Here is a 22,399-nt window from a genome sequence, read left to right on the forward strand (position 1 = left end):
TTGTCTGTCGAATTCAGACTAATCTTGTATAATCGGTAAATGTGATATCAAAATATTTTTATGTTGGGAACAATGTATAATAAAATAGTATTTTGAGCTTTCATACAGTGCTTTTAATTGTCTGATTTGAAGTTTTGAAAAAGAAAGAGAATGTAGTCATAATCAGATTGAATTAAGTAGGCTACCTACTGTGTTCCAAGGAAGAGATGTACTCACTGCGGACCCGTGTTAGGACACAGCAGCACGCAGGGATTGTAATCTCTTAAATTTTAAACTAGGATTTGTACTTATCAAATTATTGCCAAAATAATTTCAACACATTTACTCATTGCAAGTGTTATATATATATTAAAAGTACACATATTATCCAAGGATCTATAACAAGAACACATCGTATACCTATGGTAAAAAACAATACAAACGCATGAAGTAAGGTTTGTGTATATGAGTATGTACTTGTTCATGGGACCAGGGTCATGGAGAAAAACCAAGGACTGGGGGAAAATAATTTTGTCGATCCTCTATCTTTTTTTTTAATGTTCAAATTTTCAAAACCCCTCAAATCAAAAATACATAATTAAGACACGAAGCTTACTATTTACATGTCACACTTCTTGTAGGGTTTCCTTTAAATTGTAATGTTACTCTGGCCACCGACTGCCCGGAGCCCGGCAGACCACGGACCATCCCCTCCACCAGCGAGGAAGGGGGGGTGTCTCCTGGCCAGTAGCGGCCTGTCAGTCACAGCCTTTCCCCTACACGCACCCACCGCGTCAGTCATGGAGCCCGTCGGTCTGGAGGCCTGGCCGCCGAGAGGTCTGGATAGTTCCGGGGTCGTCGCCTCGGGTCAGGGAATGCTTGTGGTGTCAAACGCGGCTTGTGGACGCTTCCAGGCCTGGCCCCGCCTGCTAGCACAAGTGTGTAGTGTAGTGGAGAGAGTGTCTACTTACCGGCTGGTGACACCGACGGTAGCCGCACGGCTGTTGGACGGCTGTTGGACGGCTGAAGGCCAGGTCACCGGGAGAAGTGTCTCTCAGGTAGCGATACCAGCGAGGGTGAGCCTCGTCGGTAGCGAGTCGGGGCGACAGTAGCGACAGCCCGGGACGGTGCTGTGACGTGGCGCGGGTGAGTGCGAGGTAGCCTCCGAGGACTGCGGTGAGCGGACACAGACTGGCCGAGGAGGGAGCCACTGTCGAGCCAGACTCCAGTGTTGCAGGCGTGAGCCTGATTTACGGTCAGAGATTGGACTGAGAGTGGTTCCTCATTTAAAATGTAGATATTAGTAATCAATAAAACAGTATAAAATTAATTGGGCTGTCCTTTACGAACCCTGTATTATCCCTTCTCCCCAAATTTTTCGTAACAATATTAACAATACACTTGCAATTTTTCTTCCTACCTGGGCAAACCCAGCAATTAAAAAAAATAATAATTATCTGGAAACTAATTTGGGCACCTTATGGTACCTGGGCCCAAGAGATTTTTTACTTCCTGCTCTGCATGGGACTGTGGAAAACTTGGAGTGCATAAATTATGTCTCGGATGTTTCTGTGACTTGAGGTCCCCCCCCCCCCCCCCCTCCTGTTTTCCTTCCATTCCTTTTGCCATGTGGTCGAACTACATAACTGACCAAAATATTCTGCTTGTCTTGTCACACGAGGAAGGTTCTGAACCAGACCCACGACCACAAGCACCGCGTGCTGCAGAACGTGGCCTCGCAGCTCCACACGTGGATGGTGATGGTGCGCAAGATGAAGGCCGTCTACCACACGCTCAACATGTTCAACATGGACGTCACCAAGAAGTGCCTCATCGGCGAGTGCTGGGTGCCCACCCGGGACCTGGCCAGCGTCCAGAAGGCCCTCGCCGAAGGAGGGGTGGGTCTGCAGCGTGGCTGCTGTTCTGTACCTTCCAGGGGCCCCAGCACCAAATCTTTAATTAATTTCTTATTCATCACTGAAACAAATTTCATATTAAAATTAATACAATTTTCACAATTACAATATTTAAATTTAAGAACCGAGAACTGCTAAAATAGCACTATTTTACACCTTAAAATCCAAATTTTCCCGGGGGAGGACCCCCGGACCCACCGCATTAATATGGGGGGGGGGGGGGGGGGGGGGGCCATGCTTCTTAACACCCCCCATAAAAAAATCCTGGCTACGCCACTGGTACTTTCCCGTTATGGAATTACAGAGTGCTCTTTAACTATCACAGCATAATTTAACTTATTTGTAAAAAATTAATGTGTGTGTTTTTATTTATTTGTACATTCCGTTGAGCCTAGATTTTGTTTCATACCACAAGGCTGTTGACCACGTCATTTACATATTTAGTTTCGGTATCCAAAATATGCAACGATCTTAAGTGATATATTGATACACTTAATATCCATTTACCCTACAAGAAAATAATACTTTGAAAGATAAAAGTTTTTAGAATTTTTTTTTACATTAAGTTTGTAAGATCAACAAATATAGGTATGTATATGTGTATGTATATGTGTATGTATATGTGTATGTGTGTGTAGTTATATGTATATACATAGTTTGTATGCACATTGTGTTATAAATTTTAGCATGTTTAACATATACAAGCTATATATAGTCTGGACTAAACCAAATATATACTTACTATGTACTTATATACTACTTTAGCTACATATACATATACATGTTTCAGAAATTTGTACGATAAATCTCACTTTATAAAGAAGGTTCGCTGTTGGCTACATATAGGACACTGTAAATGGGCTTATTATGTCTGCCATTAATTCAAATTTCACCTCTGTTATTTGGAATAAAATTTATCGTGATTTCTTTGTTCTGCCTTCATTTTTTTAACATTAAATTTCTGTGTTTTATTGCATGTATTACTGTGATTACTGTTTATTATGATTGGTAGTTGGCATAATTTCTGTGTTTTTATAACTGATTATAAGTGAAAAGAAAAATTAACCTGTTCAATGAGCTCTGGAATAAACTACACTGTCCTCTACATACTCTGCTAAATGTGACCTGATTTTTGGTTGCTCACTGTAGAGATTTCGTAGTCATGCTGATTGTGATAGAATATTTATGTACCTCAGTACTTACTATGATGATGGGTTTTCTTGACTAAAGAGTCCCCCACATATACTGCGGATCTATAATCATTGAAGCATCCCGAAAGTAAAGTGTTTGAATTGCAGCTGATCATGAAATTAAACTGCAAAATCTTCCAGTCTCTATGAATTAATTTTTTTTAATATTCTTTCACTTACTCAATTATTTTATTGACTTTTTTTTCATCAATTATGTGTATAGATAATAAATTAATTGCTTTTAGTGTTTTGATTAGGTCATATTCCAGCTGTTTTATTCACAGGACTGCATACTTGGTACACCAAAGGGTTTATCCCTAGTGTGTGGATATAATCCTGGAGACTGGTGAATCATGGCTGCAGCCATGCAGCATTTTACAAGAGCGATAAGTTTTATGGTGGTTAAAGAATTTTGTTGAATGAAACATTAGTTGCAAAATAGTACCTACTTCACAAATACTGTTCAGCTCCAACATGAAAGCCGTATTTCGGCCTTGGGAACCACTTTAGATAATTAAAAAAATAATTTTTTTTGTGATGAACACTGGAAGCCAATTGAGACTCATCTATACTAATATTATAAAGCTGAAAAGTTTGTTTGTTTGTTTCTTTGTTTGTTTGTTTGAACGCGCTAATCTCAGGAACCACTCGTCCGATTTGAAAATTCTTTCAGTGTTGGATAGTACATTTATCGAGGAAGGCTATAGGCTATATTATATTATCAATAACATTAGGGATCCTTACTAAAAGTCCAATAAGGTAACCCAAAGTGTAAAAAAAATGACCCGAAAAAATCCTTACACGGTGTGTGCTGCGAAACCTATTGATTATAGAACAAAATAATGTACTACCACTTTGCAGAACATATAATTTGTCTTCAAAAAATATCGCGTAACCATATGTCTAACTATTGTAGTTATCTCACAATTAGTGTTTTATTTTTTTAAATAATTAAAATGCCGTCGCTTCAAAAACTCTTTATTGTGTACCTAGGTATTAATCCTTATCAAAATAAATTACTGCATATTCAAGACGAATTCAATACCTTTCTAGAACTTTTTGAAATATTCAATTCGGACGTTTCATTCAAAAGATATCGCGATATTTAAAATGTAAGTATTAGTGTTGTAGCCAAATAAGTATTAAGTATTGCACGCGCATGTATGACTAGCATTGAAGACCTCATCTCTAAAGTGTACCCAGATGTAGTCCATATAGAAAACAAAGACTACCAGTGGATGTGTCAAAGGGCAATATTGGCAGCTAGAAACAGTAGCGTTGATGACATCAATAACATGATACTGGGTAAACTTCCAGGAGATAGAGTGAACTACAGGTCCATTGATAAAGTAATGGATCAAGAAGATGCGGTACATTATCCACAAGAATTTTTAAATTCTTTAAATCCGAGTGGCCTTCCCTCACATTCACTCAAATTAAAAACTGGCTGTCCAATTGTGCTGCTAAAGAATCTTAAACCACCAAATTTATGCAACGGAACCAGACTCCAAGTAAAATTCCTACGCGATAACGTGATTGGTGCTACAGTATTGACTGGTCCAGCAGTAGGGCAAACAGTGCTGATACCTCGCATACCTATGATACCAACGGATTTGCCTTTTCACTTTAAGCGAATTCAATTTCCGGTGAAGGTATCGTTTGCGGTAACAATTAATAAGGCCCAGGGACAAACATTTAAGTACGTAGGAATAGATTTACGCCAAGGGTGTTTTTCGCACGGGCTCTGTCGAGATCTGGTTCGGGAGAAAATCAATCTCTACTTCTGCCGGAAGAAAAAACTAAAAATATAGTTTACGCAGAAGTACTTTAATATACCATTGGTTATGAGTGTTTTGAGGATAACCTAAAACTGTGCGTCTACCATATTATCTCAGAAAGTCACAATACCCCCCAACAAAGTCCACGCGGACAAAGTCGCGGGCACTGCTAGTCTTGTATACGGTCAAGAAAGTAAATTATCATAACATTGAAAGATTAAAGGGCTATGCATTGAGATGGATAACTGTTTCTCAAGCAAGCATGTGTGTGTTCTTGTTGCAGCGAACCAGCGGCAGTTCCATTCCCTCCTTCCTGAACGTGATCGAGACGCCGGAGAACCCGCCCACGTTCAACCGCACCAACAAGTTCACCCGAGGCTTCCAGATCCTCATCGACTCGTACGGGGTCGCGAGCTATCGGGAGGTAAACCCTGGTGAGGCATGGTCGACGACACGCGCAGAAAAATGGAAACAATTTTTTTGCCTGTGCTATGTTATTAACATCGCATCTCTCATAATCATACAATTATTTTTGCCTATAAACTCTTTATTTTTTTTTACAGTAAAACTTGTTCTAAATAAGCATTTAGATGGAAAATACTGGCTTTTAAATACAATAATGCAAGAGAAAAGTTTTTATCAACTTTTTTCCTCTTTTAAAGTAATATGTATGAGCAAAAATATTGTAGACATTTTTCTTGCCAAAATTAATTATACCTACTTTGAATAAATTATTGGTTTTTCATGTTATTGTACTTGATTTCATGAAAATGGTTTACGTTTATGTTTGTTATAAACAATAATTAATTAATTCGCTAATCACGAACATAACATATAAATGTAGCTAAGGTTATTAAATGCTTATAGAATTTTGTAAAAAAAAAAAATAATTTTTATGACAAATACTTACAAATAGCATTTACCAAAATTATATTTCTGCAAAGTAGTTTCAGTATATAGTTTCCACACTGAAGTCATGGTTTTTCTGTTGAAAAAATTATTTTGGGGAAATAATAGTTTTAAAAAATGTGAACTTAGTAGATATAACATAATTCATGGTTCTATTTATCTTAATATGACGAGTCCATTGCATGATTCACGATTTGCAGGACTGTAGGCTAGTTTAAAAAATACTGTTACGATTTATTAAAATAAAAATAATAAATCGTCGTGGAAAACTACTGGGTTCGTAAAAGATAGCCCTTTTAAAGATTTTATTACTATACAGTTTTATTGATTGCCACTATTTACTTCAATAACAAATAATCTTCTAAAAATTCCTAATAATCAATTACACTTAAAAATGTTTACTCCCCAGTCATTCGGTTCTTACACACCGCACACCTCGCTGGGCCGCACCTATGGCGCAACTCTCGCCGCAGCACCCCTCGTGGACCTCCGTCGCCGCACTCCGCCGCCGCCGTCGCACTTTTCCTACGCCGAGGGACCGCTCGACGCTCCGCTCGGAACTTCTCTCGGGACTCTCGCCGCACCCGCGGCATTCTCGCCGAGAAACTCAGTCGCCCAGGAACTCCGCCGCACTCGCGACACTATCGCCTCGAAACTCCGCCGCAACCGCGGCTCTATCGCCTTGATCAACTCCCAACTGAACTCGGAGGCCGGTGTCCTGGGCTTATATAGGCCAAGGCGCCACTTCTAGAAGTGACGAGCGTGGCTGGGGCCAGTCGCGTCATTCCGCGCCGACCCGACTCCAGAATTATTCTCGAGACACGCGTCGGCGGCTCGCGTAACTCCACAGCTGTCAAGTGTCAGATAACGTGTCAAAGGCAGAGCGTCGCTAGGGGAATGGAGGGAAGGATGTGCATTAACAACACCCTGTCTAGCCTTAGCGAGGTTACACGCAACTGAGTCAAGGACCCGCTCCAGCCTAGACACGTCCAGGCTGGAGTCCAAGTCCAGGCTGGAGTCCAAAGGCAGAAGCCCCACTGTTTCAATAAAAGATAATTGAGCTCTCGGCCCAAAAAATGAATGAACGAAGAGAGGCCGTAAGCGGAGTGACAAGTGGAATTAAGGCCAACGTTTATAAAGTCTATGTCTGAATCCCTCAGGGTCTTTTTTGAACGATAAAAGGATGTAAGGATGCTGTTCAGGACCTTGTTGACCCTCTCAGACTGATTACCCAGGGGAAAATAAGCTGAACTGTAGATTGGCTTGATTGCCCACTCGAAACAAATATCCCTATAGATGTTTGACTGAAAAGAACGAGCGTTGTCGGAAACTATCAAACTGGAGGGGGAGGGGGGGGAGGAGGAGGAGGAGGCAAACAATTTCCAGACCTGCTCCTTCAGGGCCTTAACAATGGTGGTGGCCTTCATATTCTTCAGTGGTAGTAACACCATGAACTTCGTAAAGGTGTCTAACACCACCAACAGACAAACATTGCCCTTTCGGGAGTGCATCATCGGACCAAAAATGTCGATATGAAGAACGTGCCAGGGGGCCACAGGGGGATCGGAAGCATAGAGGCCTACTTTAGTGTTACGAGGGGGCTTGGGGATCTGACAGTCATGACACCTGCGTACAAAGCTCCGAACGTCCTCTCATAATTCAGGCCAGAAAAGGGGGGCAGAAATTCTGCGCAATGTCTTGTCTATCCCCAAGTGTCCTCCAATCAGTGACGAGTGGAAGTATGTAAGCACCACGGCTCTCAAAGAGGCAGGCACCGCGGCCTTGCGCACCCTAACTGACGTACCAGTAAAAAACACACTTCCTGCTCGAGTACATAGAGGACAGGTTTATTGGCGACCAAGTCCTTGCGTATCTGCGCACAAAATGGGTCGTGACTCTGACTCTCCCTAATGTTTACATAATATTCCGGAAAAATCTTACAGGTGGATAAAAAATGTACGGAAACTGGAGGCGGCTCCTCCGAGATTTGCAACTCCTCGGGGCAATACATGCGCGAGAGCGCGTCGGCGACCACATTGTCGATGCCCTTCTCGAACTTTTCCCACTCGAATAGGCAGGCTAGGGCCTTTTTCTCATAGGCTCCTAGCCGCCGCTCGGACTCCGACAGGGAACGGCTCGCAAAGGCAGTAGGTCTAAGTTTGCCATTTTTGAGGTGACACAGGACGGTGCCTAACGCAATAGACGACGCGGCAACCAGAAGTGCGAACCGCCTATCGAAATCGGGTAGAATGAGTACAGGCGAGGAGGCCATACGGGTTTTCAAAGTCTGAAAGGCTCTTTCCTGCTCCTCGCCCCACTTGAAAAGACACATTCTGCTTACAAAGTGAATTCAAGGGCGCACCCATAGAGGCAAATTCTGAAATAAATCTAGCGAAGTAACCTAGCATTGCAAGAAATCGGTGGACTCTCTTCAAATTTACTGGTCTCGGGAAACTGACAATGGGCGCAATCTTATCGGGATCCATGAGGAGGCTGCCCTGTGAAATAAACAAAGCCCAATAATTTTACAAAAGTCTTACCCGAATAATTTTGTCAGGATTCAGCATCAAATGAGCATATCTTAAACGACTAAAGTCTTCAGACAGATGACTCAAGTGCTCCTCGAAAGAGTTACTGTATATGATGATGTCATCGACATAGTTGAAGACATAATAGTATTTAAGGTTACACAGGACGTGGTCAAGGACACGGCTCAGAGCTTGACTCCCAAATCTGACGCTCATGGGTACTCTGTTGAACTGATAATGGCCCAATGGAGTATAAAAGGCGGTACATTTACGACAGCAGGGATGTAGTAAGCATTTATGGAAACTCTGGTTTAAGTCTATGACAGAGAAATGTTTATCCTTTCGAAGGTTCTGTAAGGCACTTGCTACCATTGGAAGTGGCCACAAATCCTCCATAAGTATCTTACGGTTCAAAGGAATATAATTATGTCCCATGCGCCAGTTCATGCCATCCTTCTTACGAACCAGGAAAGTCAGAGTGCTAAAGTCAGACGTGGAGGGCGAGATTACGTCAGCTGCTAACAGCTTGTTTATAATGCTGCGCATAGCCTGTAACTTGGGCGGGGACACCTTGTGGTACTTCGCACCGGTGTTTCATCCTTCAGGTAAAATTTGTAAGGTATGATGTCACACTTTCCCATTTTGGTAGTAATGACATCGGGGAACGAGTCAACCAGCCTAGCGATAGCCTGCGTATGCTTGGCCTCGTCGCGGTCACTATAGCTCAAGACAATGGGGCCCCTAGACTCAAATTTCAGGGGGACAATAACAGAAGGATCAAAATCGAAGCGGAGCTCGTGACAAGCCATGTTAAAAACACGAGATTTACTTAAAAAAATCAAGCCCTAAGATGAAATTAATACCTGGAACCACCACGAACTTCCAATCCCAAGATAAGTGCTTGATTTTAAAGTGCAAGAAAATGTATTTATCTGCACGCAGGAGCTCGTCATTAGCGACGCATATATTCTCCTGACTCTCCGGGAATGATCGAGCTCTGAAGACAACTGTCACTAATCACGAAACGAGTGGCTCCAGTATCCACTAAGGCGGGGTAAAAGCACTCGTGAATGGTGACAGTGCAAATACGCAGGGACAGCGGATTTTTTTTGACGTGACGTCTAATAAATCGATGAACGCGGGCTGCACGCACGAAAATGTGTCCCGTAATGCACATTGTTTCGTTACGCTGCGTCCCGTTACGCTCATTGTACGCTTGCGCCGCATCTATCTCTCTTCCACTCGATTGGAACAACCATCCATTTGACTTTTTCGAGGCACATTAAACTTGAAACACTCCCATTCGTTTCCTACTTTTCCTATGATCGTCCTATCCTTAACAGAATAACACAGATTGGAACAAGTTAAATAGCAAACATGTATAACAGTTTTGTTAAAATAATCTGTTTATTAAAGTAATAAACAAATTTGAATTAATGAGTGTAAATAAAAGTAAATTTATCATTTAAATAGTAGATTTCATTTCACTCCTTCTTTGTATCCATACAAAATAGTGATAATTCAATAAAAATGATTCAATTTTATTCATAAATGTATGCAATCATTTCATCAATGTTTTGTTATGACGTTGTCACGTTAAACTATCGTCCGTAAACCGACTTTACAGACAACCAATTTTTTTTTTAGAAAAAGATGAAACCGACCTCTTTTGCGACCCGTCACTTTCCGTTTCCCTAGCAATTATCTCTTTAGTGCCCTAATCCCTTACATCTGAAGCACTGCCTGTCATTAAACTCAATGCGCGGCTTGGCACAATCAGCGGTGCCGTGGCCAAAGGCGGAACAATTCGCGCAGCGTCCGCGGCTGTGTTCCGAGTCAGGCTGTACTTGGCGCCTAACCTTGCTCGAGGTCGCGCGTGGCGCAGGTAGCGGATCAGTTACACTGGCCGCAAGCGGGCGGAAATGACTCAGACCGACGTGTTGGCTTGTCGCGAGAGAACCATTCGAAGGAACAAGGCCACGAGTGTCCCGGCTCTAAATTACCAGCGGTCCTACCTGACCCGGGCTTCCAGTCCCCATCTGAGACAGCAGAGACATGGCTGTCAGATACAAGCACCTGACCAGACAGACGCGCGCCACGACCGCGCGGCATAATTCGCTCAACGCTCTGCGACGCAAAAGGAAACCCAGCCTCGTATTTAGTCACGGCCGACAACCGGCTTTCAACCAGTTCACTCAAAGACGTAGGAGGAGACAGCATGCCGCAGTGTTAACAGCACACGGGAGGATAAGTTAACTAGAATTAATTGAACAAACTCCGACTCCGGGATGATTAGTTCGAGCACGTCAGCACACTGCGGTAACAGAGTTCACGTACTGTGTAACAGTCTCCTAAGGCCGCCGGAGGCGAAAAAACCAATTCGCGCTTACACGCGTGTAAGATGCGCGGAGGGCCAGAGATCGCACCAGCGATGTTTTAAATTTTTGAAAATCTAAGCCATGGACTGTGGCTTTTGTGAGCGTATTAACGTGAGTTCCCGAGCACTTGCTCAAAAGAGCATTCATGAATTCCCCGGGCGGAAATAGGTTCAATTTAGCGACTCGCTCATCGGCGATACAAAAATCTAGAACAGCTTTAAGACTGGGAGGGATTTCAGAGCCACAAAATAATAATTTCTGGTTAAAGGAAGAGAGCTGAACGAACTCGGCGCGGTGGAGGCGGCAAATCCAGGAGACACCAGTGGATTCCGTGATCACGATACACAAGAAAACAACAAGCAGAGTAGCGCAGAGTTGCAGCCTGCTCAAACTCAAAGCTCAAACAGACTACAAATCAACGAAGAGTAGGACGCAAGATGGACGCGCACAAGATAAATAAGCATTCCCCTTCAATTGGGGGAAATGGCATAGAACTGAAGTGTTTTTCAAGATATGAGCATGGCTCAGCAAAAAAAAAAAATCATTTTATTCATATAGAAAGTATTAACAAAGTTCAACATACGTGCCAGTAAACAGGGCAGTCTAACTGATGACTACTAAACGCCAAGAGATATTACTGATATTACTGAATCAAACTAAGAAATATAATCTCTCATGATATATTTAAATTTTTTTAATATCAAATCATAAACAGTCATTTCTAATTTTCCTACTTGCGCATTGCTAACCGGGAAATATCATATCTTTGCAATGGTTCACAACATATGAAAAGTAAGAAGACATTAAAGTTTAGAACAGTAACGAATACAATTTAAATTTTAACTTATTGCAGTTTTAAAAAAGACAAACTGTGAAATTTAAGGTGTTAAACTAAACAATGTATATCTAATGTCAATATTACTGTATTACCGTACAAATTTAAGGCTCTTTTAGTGTAAAATCTTCGCATCGAATACCTTCCAATTTGATGTATCAAAGTTGGACGGTTATTACATAACCGAAAAGTCACCAGCACTGCCATGTTCGTTTGACGAGTTGGATGACCTGAGTATCCATCAAATATTTGCATATAGGAAAGGTTAAAAATATGTTGGATGTTGGATGCAATCAAAATCGTTCCTAGGGAAAACAAAATGACATCCATTTCCGTAACGAAAATCTTTGAAAGGGCGAAGAGCATGTACCGTTGCAAGACCCTGCCCTCCCCAGTTTTTACAAGAAATTTTTTTAATGATTAAATATTATGTTCTTTTTCAGTTTGTCAGCTGATTATATGGCTTCAAGGTCATAGTGACCTAGTGTTTCATAGTTTTGTTTTATTATTTGTAATATTTTTTTATAATTTTAATCTTTTAATATTTTATTTAGAGAACCATTTTAATTATAATTGTATTGGTTTTCACTTTGTTGGCTTGATCATTATTTATGTACGTGTGAATTTCAGTAATTTATTGCATTTTAATGTTATTTTTATAACAACAATAATAATAATTTTACATGTGTTTTATAGTGGTTTCAAGACGGTGAATATTGTGGGTAGAGAGAAAGAAAGACGTGCGGCGACACAGAGGCGCCAAAAGACGATAATTTATTGCATCCTGTGTAAGAGAGAGATAGACGTTTGCCCAGACCGTGGGAATATCTGACGGGAATCCCCGAATTCTTATTGAAATTAAAAAGAGACAGAAGGTATAAGAGAAAGGCAAGAGACTTGCGTCAGAGGGGAAGCCCTCAAAGAGGGGAATCACTGAATAACAATTGTATGAATAAGTGTCGAAGCCAATCATAAGGCAGTATTTCGGCGAAGTCCCCGGTTAGCTGAAATTTTCTTGGTGTTTTGTGATGTGCTGTAGAGGTGTAAAAGTAACGGAAAAAAGCGTACCCGTATGTATTCGTTACTGTAACAATTAGTACTTGTTACTATATTATCGTTACGTTACTCGTTACTTCGTTAGAGCAACGAACCGAGTCGTATTGCGTACGCGTATGGTACGACGTCGCGGCGTCGCAACATTCATAATTTGTAGAAAACAAACTACGTAAGGTGCATTTTATTTTTTTCACTTTTCCCTATTTTGAACCAGACTTGTGTTTAAATAATTCAAAATTTAAATTGATTTAATAGGTAAAGTATAGAACTACAAGTGAACTGTTGACGGAATCTACTAAATTTGCAATGGATTTACTATGTTGAAAATTTTAACCGTGAGCTTATGTTATATCAAAACAACATCGTAATCAATTATGCGTCGATTATAATGAAAAAGCAACAAATAGGTGTCGAAAATGATTTATTGACAATACAATTTAAACAACATTCTAACGATAAATCCCATACTACGAAAAATGCGAGTAACGAAATGCATCCGTGTGTAACGTTTCGTTACTCGGAACTAGATGGCGCACCCGATACTCAGTACCGAATACATGCGGTTTGCTACAGCTCTAATGTGCTGTGTTCCGTCAGTCATTTGTCTGGACGAGGTGCCGATAGGCCGCGTATGGGGCAGTGGCTCACTAATTATAAAAGTTATGTAGTTGAAGAGAGCATTTCGCGGCTGTGGTCCGGTTGCTAACGTATATAATCAACCTGTTTTTCGTGTTTGGAACTAGAATTTTTGACCACAGTCGTAGGTAATCCCCCAAAATAAAGTTCGAGTGATCACGGGTTTGTTACGAGACGAGAATTATTCTTTCGGTACCTGCGAACAGTCGACGTGTGTTTGCTTTCGGAGACAAATAAGTTATGTGAGAAAGGTTGTATTGTACTGTTTTTTGTGGTCCCAAGATGGCTAACCCGCTGACTGTGAGTTATTCTTCGAGGGGGGCGCATGCGCCCCTGGTAATACAACCCAGGTGTGCCCAACAATACTAATGCGGGCCCCAAAGCACAAGCGCCCAACCCTTGCATGGTTGATTCTATCTGCCCCGCCCAACTCTGCTTACCTGGACCTTTTCCCCCTCTTGCCCAGTAACTCCTTTGCTTGCATTAATGCATGATTAATAATTATTGATCCCTGCATGACCCGGCCCAGGGTTTTCCTGTGTCTATACAGGTTTTACCTGGGTCACTTTAGTTAGCTTTTAGGCTAGGCAACATAAGGGGCGTCATCCATGCAGCAATGACTGGCCAATAAACCCCATTAAGCACATGATACATGTGCCCTTTTTACTTAGTCCTCCTCTAACCTGGACCCCTGCCACATACATTTAGATTAACTTAAACTAGGAAAAAAATTGCATACTACAGACTCAAAATCCACAGTAAATGCTATCTATAATAACTTATTAATTTTATTGAGGGTATTGATACCTTCAGCTCATTATTTAAATTTTTCTAAACATCTTTTGAATTTGTCAAAATTTTAAGCAATATTATATTTCTAAAATTTTATGTTGCATATGCTACTGAAATGATAATGAAAAACAGGTATCATGACAAATTTAAAGACATGTTAGGCACTTTAAATATTAACAACACACAATTTGTTTTTCATAGTTCTAACATTTTAAAATCAGATCCCCACCCAATAAAGCTTACTTGTGCAGTGGCGTAGCGTGGGTGGGGCGGAGGGGGCGGCCCGCCCCGGGCGGCAGCCCGCGGGGGCGGGTCGCCGGTGAAGCGGGTTGAGATCTGATCTATGATTCATTCATTACATGTGTCAGACACACTATAATGTTCCATTTTTATCTAAAATTTTGCGCACCAACTATTTTTTAATATTTATTTAAAAGAAAAACTGCGAAATCACTGACAGAGCTCTTTATAACGTTTGTTTGTTTACATACGAACAGCAACATCGCATCACGCCGCGCCGCCCGGCGCGTGCGTGCCGAGTTGTGCGGCACTCCTTATTATGTTAATTACTCATACAAAATATTTTGTTTCACGCGTCGGCCCGTGTCGATGCCTCTAATTCGCACTCATTGAATTTAGTACTACGCATTGTACTGTAAAGTTTGACCTTAACCCAGGGCAAACCAAACAACTTCCGCAAACCGGGACACAGTAAAACTCATATATTTCCCCGTACCGCGAGCGCAGGTAAACCCAAAAAAATATTAAAACCCAAACTAATAGCAGGCTTAAAAAATACTAATAAGGTTGCGAACAGTGAGAGGAGGCAGCAAGTTAAAAAGACACAAAATTTATATGACAACATTTAATATATATATATATATCATAAAATCGTTTCATCACAAATCGGTGCATCCATCATAAAATACATAACCTATTACTACTTATAAAAAATAGCTATATAATAATACTAAAAAAATACTTTAACAATTCCCCCGAAAAATTATAATTTGATCATATACTTCGGAGCTCCGAAAATTAAATATAATTACCAAAAAGGCATTAAAAATATATAAGAACATAACTCCGCTAGACTATCAAACTTGACTATATTGTCGATTGAACAAGAATTGGCTGCTAATATTGATTTTGACAAAGTTATTTCTGACTTCGCTGCTCATAAGGCCCGTAGAATCCGCTTGTAAAACCGCTCATCCTATTTTAACTTCAATAAAAGGTACCTCATTGTATGTGAAATTTAATTTTAATTAAGCACCTATAGAATGGGGGCGGCAAAATGGGTTTCCCGCCCCAGGCGCCGAGATGGCACGCTACGCCACTGTACTTGTGTTAACCATTTTCTAAATATGCATTTTTGACAATACAATGTTTATTTTGGTATTTTGTAATGTTTACTACACACAAACAATAATAATTGTTACTGTTAGAAAATCATTAATAACTGCTGCTTTTTAATGAGTATTATCTAATTTTAAAGTATTTCATTATATATACATAAATAAGAATTAGCACTTATAAGGTACCTAATGGTGATAACATTTTTCAGTATATGATGTACCTACTGAAAAAATATGTTTATGAAAGCATAGCTTCACAAATTTTGCACTAGATGTTTAGCTAGTATAAATAATGTAAGTAATACAGAATTTTTTCTGCTTTCTCTGGAAAAAAAAAATGTCAGCATGTCATACTTTCCATATATTTATCAGTTTTAATGTCAAGGTGGAATAATTAATAATTAATAGGTCAATGTAATTTTTTCAGGTCTCTATACTGTCATTACCTTTCCCTTTTTGTTTGCTGTGATGTTTGGTGATGTTGGACATGGCATCATTATGACTGCATTCGGAGCATTCATGGTGCTTCAAGAGAAAAAGTTTGCTAAGAAGAAATTAAGCGAAGTAAGAGCATTCTGTTTGTATTTCTTTAATTCTGATAAAAGTTTAAAAATTTAATAACAATAGTATTGCAGTGATTTAAAATACATATTCAGGCAGTGAGAAACTATGTTCTAATGTTAGTATTAAGATGTCATTGGAATGCACAAAAATAATAATGATTGATGAAGGGTGGTTTAAATTTAGGGGCATGTGCTCAGCACACATGCACGGAAGTTGAATACGTGCAAACAGATAATTGCTGCTACATTGGAAAATAGCACATGCACAGTATAACAACATAGCTCATCACATGGAAAATGGTTGAACTTATAAATTTTCTCTGTACTGTGAGCTGATAACTGTTTGGGTGCATTAAACATATGCTAGGTCAACTGCTTTATGTACATTTTTAAAATAAAAAGGGAAAAGAATTGGTAAATGGTGTTAATTCGTGAGATACTGCTTTTGAGCTAATCATTTTTACACACTTTATATTAGCTTCACCTGTATGTTTGTTTGTATGTTTGTAACCGACTCCTTTGCACTCGATTTTGACCCACTTTAAACGGACAGATTTAATCTAAACTTCGTACACTTATCGAGGACCGGTGACAATACACTAATTTAATAAGTTTATCTCATTATCCTGATTAGGATCGACAGGATTAAATAATTTCCTCACCCAGCCTCTGTGTGAGAGCAAGTGAGACAACCGTGAGAGCAAGTGAGACAACCGTGCAGTCGGCGCATGCGTACCGTCTACCTACTTTCCAGCTCGAGCACTCGGGGTATTAGTATTATTACACTATATTCTTGACAGTTGGTTTGTTGGCCAAGCGAATTAAGGCGCGGGTCTTCGCTGACGTCAACCCACGGATTCACTGGTCGTGGGTTCTATTCCTGTCCACGGCTGGAAAAAAAATATTGGGGTTCTTTTCAACAAATTTTGGGATTGATGCTGTAAATCCAACTGTAATTTGCCTGGGACTTCGCCAATCCTTCTATTCAAACTAAAAAGTGAAAAATAAATATAGTATAAAAAAACTAATAAACACGTTTTTAAAGCATATCAAACTAAAAAGTTAAAAATTATTTTTAAAATAAGCTTAAAATAACAATGAATGAAAAATACTAGTATTATTGTGAAAAAAGTATGGGGCGCTTTGTTCCATATTTATCGTACGTCGATCGCCCGATGGTAGAGCAGCCGACATGTCATCGGAAGGCTCTGGGTTAGAATCCCAGTCCAGGCTATCCAAATTTTTTTCACATATTCTATACACTCTCATTGAGAAGGTCCTTTCCTCATCCTTTCTCAATCCTTATCCTTTTCAAAATTCCTGTTACGTAAATGTGGAGTGCTTCACGTAATAATTAATCCGTAACTCCCATCCTTTCCTGCTTCACAGCATTAATTTCGTACAGTATGAAAGACTGGTCGATATCACTTGTTCGTCAATAACCTTATACCATTAAGTCTCACTGTATATATTGATAACGTTAAAACCTTTGAATGGCTTCTAAAATCAAGATTTGACTATCAAAACAGTTGTACACATTAATAATTTGGAAAATAATTACAGTTACTTAAAGTTATCACGGAATTAATAGTAGATTAGAACAAATAACCGTATAAAAATTTTTTTAAAAACACTCTTTTATAAATAAACCAAACTAAAAAGTAGAATATAAATAATAGTTTAAAAAAACTAAAAAAAAAACACATTTTATATAGAAAACCAAACTAAAAAATAATAAAATAAATTTTAATAAATTTGAATTAAGAATAGTGTAAAAATTTTAATAAATATAAATTAATAATAGTATAAATAAGAAAAAAATGTATTTTATTTAAATAAAAACGTGGGGTGCTTTTTAAGATATTATCGAAATGATAATTCTTCTACTCATATCTGTCAATAAAATATTTATAACTATTGACACCACGCAACCCACACTTTTTTTAAATAAAATACAATTTTGTCTTATTTACACTATTATTAATTTATATTTATTAAAAAATTTTACACCATTCTTAATTGAAATTTATTAAAATTTATTTTCTATTTCTTTTTTTGGTTTTCTATATAAAACTGTTCTTTTTTAGTTTTTTTAAACTGTTATTTATTAGTTGTTAAAAACAAAATGGCAAAAAGCTTTTTAATGTGGGATTCCTTGGTTTGGCTAACTCTGTTATCTGGTGATACTGAAATCGATTGAGTTTGGATTTTTCAGGGAATTTGGTTGCTGGAGCATACAAATTAAGGGTAGTGAAATAAAAATCCCTTCTTCTAAACATTGATAGCAAGTAAAATGTATTTTATCTAACTTACTGTAGTCATAGTAAAAAATTTTACATTACATGAATAAAAACTAGAGCCACAATTGTTTGATCTAATTGTACTCCAAGCTAGACTCCTTTGCCTATACATTAAGCCCTTTTAAAGTGCTCATTGGTCAAAACAAGGTCACATCCTGTGGAAGTTGCACGTGATTGGGTAACCACTTCTTCTTTTATTACTGGCTCATAGTTAAGGGCATGTCAAGAGTGCTGTAGTCTAATCATTAACTTGTAGCATATGTCTACTTTGCTACCCAATGACCGGTGAAATAATTGTGGGTCTAACGACAAAAAAAATATGAATCTGAAAAGTGCATTCTAAATAATGCTTTAGCATTTAAGTTGAAATAATTCATTTTGTTCTGTGACGTTCATTTGTAATTTTTATAGTTTTGAGTTTGTCTGCAGATTTGGACCATAATATTCGGAGGACGTTACATCATCTTGCTGATGGGCCTGTTCTCCATGTACACTGGTATGATATACAACGACATGTTTTCGAAGTCCTTAAACCTGTTTGGCTCAAGTTGGAAGGCATCTTACAACTACAGCACAGTGATGGAAAATGGGGAATTGACGTTAAATCCTAGTGATACCAAGATTTACACTTCTGCACCCTATCCATTTGGACTGGATCCCGTGTGGCAGGTAAGTGCAGTGGCTCATGTGTGAATGCTTGATGGAAGATACTGTCACTATCTGTTAGGGACAATTGGGCCAGTCAAATATTTAAATCCTGGAATCCTCAAATACCATCATGAATACTTAATATTCAAAAATTTCCAATATTTGGGGGAAAATATTTTAAGAAAAATATTAGAGGAAATAAAGTTTATTGAAAAATTAAAACTGTAAACCTATGAAGGTATATTGTTTCCTTGAAACCCGCCTTCCAATTCAAATGGGTAGGGGGGTCCCGTCCTCGACTCACCCTGGGTAACTATCAAGGCAAAAAAAAGGCAAAATCTGAAATAGGTATTGCGCTTTAAAAGTTGCACCCGGGCGGTTGAGCTATGAAAGGGAGAATAATGACAAACGCACACAGCAAGATTTTGGCTCATTAAAAACACAACGCAGATTAAGGCTATCCAAAATTTTAATATCGGCAACATCTTTCGTAGGACCCATAAACAACATAAACAATCGTACATGGCATTTACCTAAACCTACTTTGACATTAAATAATGAAAATATAAAGCTATCATGAAAATCAGAAAATACTAATACCATAAAATATAGTAATGACAAAATACTATATAAAAAAAAGGTATTAACTATGAAAATTCAAAAAGGCCTACTGGGAGCCGGATTTATACTCGCGCACGTCCATCAATATTTGCACGTCTTGTTGCTTAGAGTCGAACAGCTGTTAACCGTGACCTTCAGAAAATGCATATTATATATAGTTCAGTCAAATGTGCCGTGAAAAGTCACTTAGTCTGGGCGGGCCTTCACTGAAAATGTTTTAGTTCCGAGGGCAAAACACGCAGGGAAACCAAATTTAAATTATAAATCTCTTGAGGTAATGACGTGAATTCCTACAAAAGTTTTGATGCACTCAACATTAATCAAAGTCATGCAAAGTAGCTTGACCCGTTATAACAAATGGGAGGGTCTAATCAGTAAGCTTCCACTGTAATACGTGCTTCGTAGATAAGTTCGATTTGCAAAGCTATGCTTCTTATGAATAATATATTATTCTTCATCCACAACCGCTACATCCAATGCTACGTGTCGCCTCTTTACCTTAGCGTAAATCTTGAATATATCGCCGCTGAACACGCCCCCGGGCAAGGCAAGGCCTCATCTCCGCAGGCCCCGGCAAGGGCTGGCCGGTGCAGAGTCGAAAAACGGTTAAGCTTGCCTCGCGATGTGGGCCCTCCACACGTCCGGTCGCGGCGACTCCAAAACCAACAGCCCCGCGGCCCACAGTTCACCTCAGCACCAGAACAAAACCAAACCAAAATACATATAACTATAAAAGGAAATAATCACAATAATTAATTAATTAAGCAAAAATACAATAACTAAGATTTTACAAAAATTTAAAAGGATTCTTTAAAATGGAAATAATTCGTAAAATCAATAACAGCTAAAAAAAATATAAATATCATAAATGTGGCCCGGGGGCCACATCCTTCATACCTACTTATACTGTTACCATTCCCCAAGATATTTCACTGTAACATGTAATCATATAAATAAAATTACAATATTTGTTGATTCCGGAAACATAGTTTGTGAAGCAAACAATTAGAAGGGTTGAATTTCTTAAAACTCCATAGTAAAATGTTTATTTCTGGCCTTTTGACGCTTGAGACTTAGGTACGGATTCGAGGGGTATATCCGTTTGGGTATTTGAATTTGAGATTCATATTCGAGAACATTGGAATCTGGCTCATCACAGGAGCAGGAGTTTGTGTTACGGGCTTCTTCCTCCCAGGGCCTTCAAGAGGGGGAAGACAGGGAGGGTAAAATCCCCGGTGCTCAGGCCCTGTTAAGTTTCAAAATTTTAATTTTCTGCCTGATTTTGCTCTGATATAAGATATAAGATAAAAATTTCAAGGTTATTGCTTATGGGTAGAATTCATTTGAAATCTTGCAAGTTGTGCCATAGTTGCAGGTAATGTTTACAGTTTTGGACACAGTAACGTTTACAGTCTTGCAATTATTTGCTTTGAACTTTGCTGTGGTGTTTGAAAATTGGTGTGTTAAGTAGTTGGGAGGGGGCTAGACAAAATGAATTGCCCCCGGACCTTTATTTCCTCTCGACGACCTGTGTTTTCACTACAGGAGCAAGGAAGTGCTGTTAAAGCAGTACCTGGGTGTTCAGTTGCTTCGTAGCTCTGGATGCAGTGTTACAGCATTGACCATCTCATTTAATAATAATATATCTTTACTACTATTATAAAAAGAGAGAGATTTTGATTTTGTTTTCGAGAAATAAACTAAAACAGACCAATTTCAAATATTATTTCACTTTTGAAGAGCTACATTATTCCAGTTGAACGTAGGCTAGTTAATGGTTCTGTAAAATGTAGCCAATTTTGTAAGTAAAGATGAAAAAAGAAATCTACTAAAGTACTGCTTTCTTGGCTTACACTATTGAGTAAACTATTAAATATGTATATAGCAAAATACCACTCGATAACTCATCACCATTTCTGTGGAGTGTAAGATCTACAGCAAAATACCACTCACTAACTCTTCACCATATCTGTGAAGTATAAGACCTACAAACTAGAATTTTGGCAGGCTTGTTTATTATGCCCTTAGGCCTAAGCATTAAATAAGAACTGATTTTACAGGTAGACCCTATCAACTCCCAAGGAGGTGAACAGTAGTGGGTTAAGGAATTTAAAAATTATATTCAAGCAGTGTGTGTTTTTTCTGACTGAAGGCTTTTAAGAAAATAAGTTTAATCAATAAAAGTTCATTCATAGCGATAATAGTGAGCTAAATGCATCAATGTGCTTTGCAACAAATTGTACCTAAATCTAAATTGTCAACTATGAGTCGATGATACCAGTGGCTAGTGTACAAATGAAGAAAAATATGTGACCCATGTTTTAGTGGAGTTTTTTTTTAAGATTTGGTAGTACTCTAATTTAAGTTCCGTAACTTACTCATAATAATTGAAGACTGGAAATAAAAATGGTTGTAAGTGTCTGTCTGTCAAATATTATATTTTGAGCAAAAAGGATGTACGTTCCAAGACCATTAACATGAAATAAGGCTGAAAGTGCCCTGAGAAGTGGTCGGTTAGTTGTAGCAACCATCAGGTTGTGCTTGCTGTATCTCCTGGCAGTAATTTCTAAAAAGGTGTAAGTGCCATTCTTGTTACATACAACCTGATCAGAGGTTATGCACTTACATTCTTGGACATCAGGAAGGGTCTATACTGTTTTATTGTTATGTCTATTAAGAGGAAACTTGTGGAAGGGAGCGTAGTGGAAATGAGAAAGAAAATGAGAACAAATGGGCAAGAATATGTAATGGCAAAAATGAAGGAAATAGCAACCAAGCAGCCTCCATCGCAATCAGTAAGTTTGTTTCTATAGTTTTATCGGTTTGTTGTTATCAGAGTTTAATCGGTACTTCATTACTGATGTTAGAATCTACATATTGACGTCGTCCGGGCCTGCGGCCCCCTTTGAGCC

The 22,399-nt window shown here is 39.0% G+C and overlaps 1 protein-coding gene across 3 annotated transcripts in view; it reads left to right on the forward strand.

Moving 5' to 3' along the window:
* Nucleotides 1–22,399, forward strand: part of LOC134535518 (V-type proton ATPase 116 kDa subunit a 1-like) — a 279,710-nt gene that overhangs the window by 209,730 nt on the left and 47,581 nt on the right. Inside the window, exons 7-10 of one of the 3 annotated variants that reach the window (XM_063374659.1) lie at nucleotides 1,665–1,877; nucleotides 5,147–5,297; nucleotides 15,783–15,919; nucleotides 18,648–18,887. In XM_063374659.1, the coding sequence (XP_063230729.1) occupies nucleotides 1,665–1,877; nucleotides 5,147–5,297; nucleotides 15,783–15,919; nucleotides 18,648–18,887 (741 nt within the window). Of the gene's footprint in view, nucleotides 1–1,660; nucleotides 1,878–5,146; nucleotides 5,298–15,782; nucleotides 15,920–18,647; nucleotides 18,888–22,399 lie in introns of all 3 variants that reach the window. The other 2 variants (XM_063374661.1, XM_063374660.1) reach the window with 2 other exon arrangements.

Source organism: Bacillus rossius, chromosome 8 (genome assembly GCF_032445375.1).
Source record: "Bacillus rossius redtenbacheri isolate Brsri chromosome 8, Brsri_v3, whole genome shotgun sequence".
NCBI lineage: Eukaryota > Metazoa > Arthropoda > Insecta > Phasmatodea > Bacillidae > Bacillus > Bacillus rossius.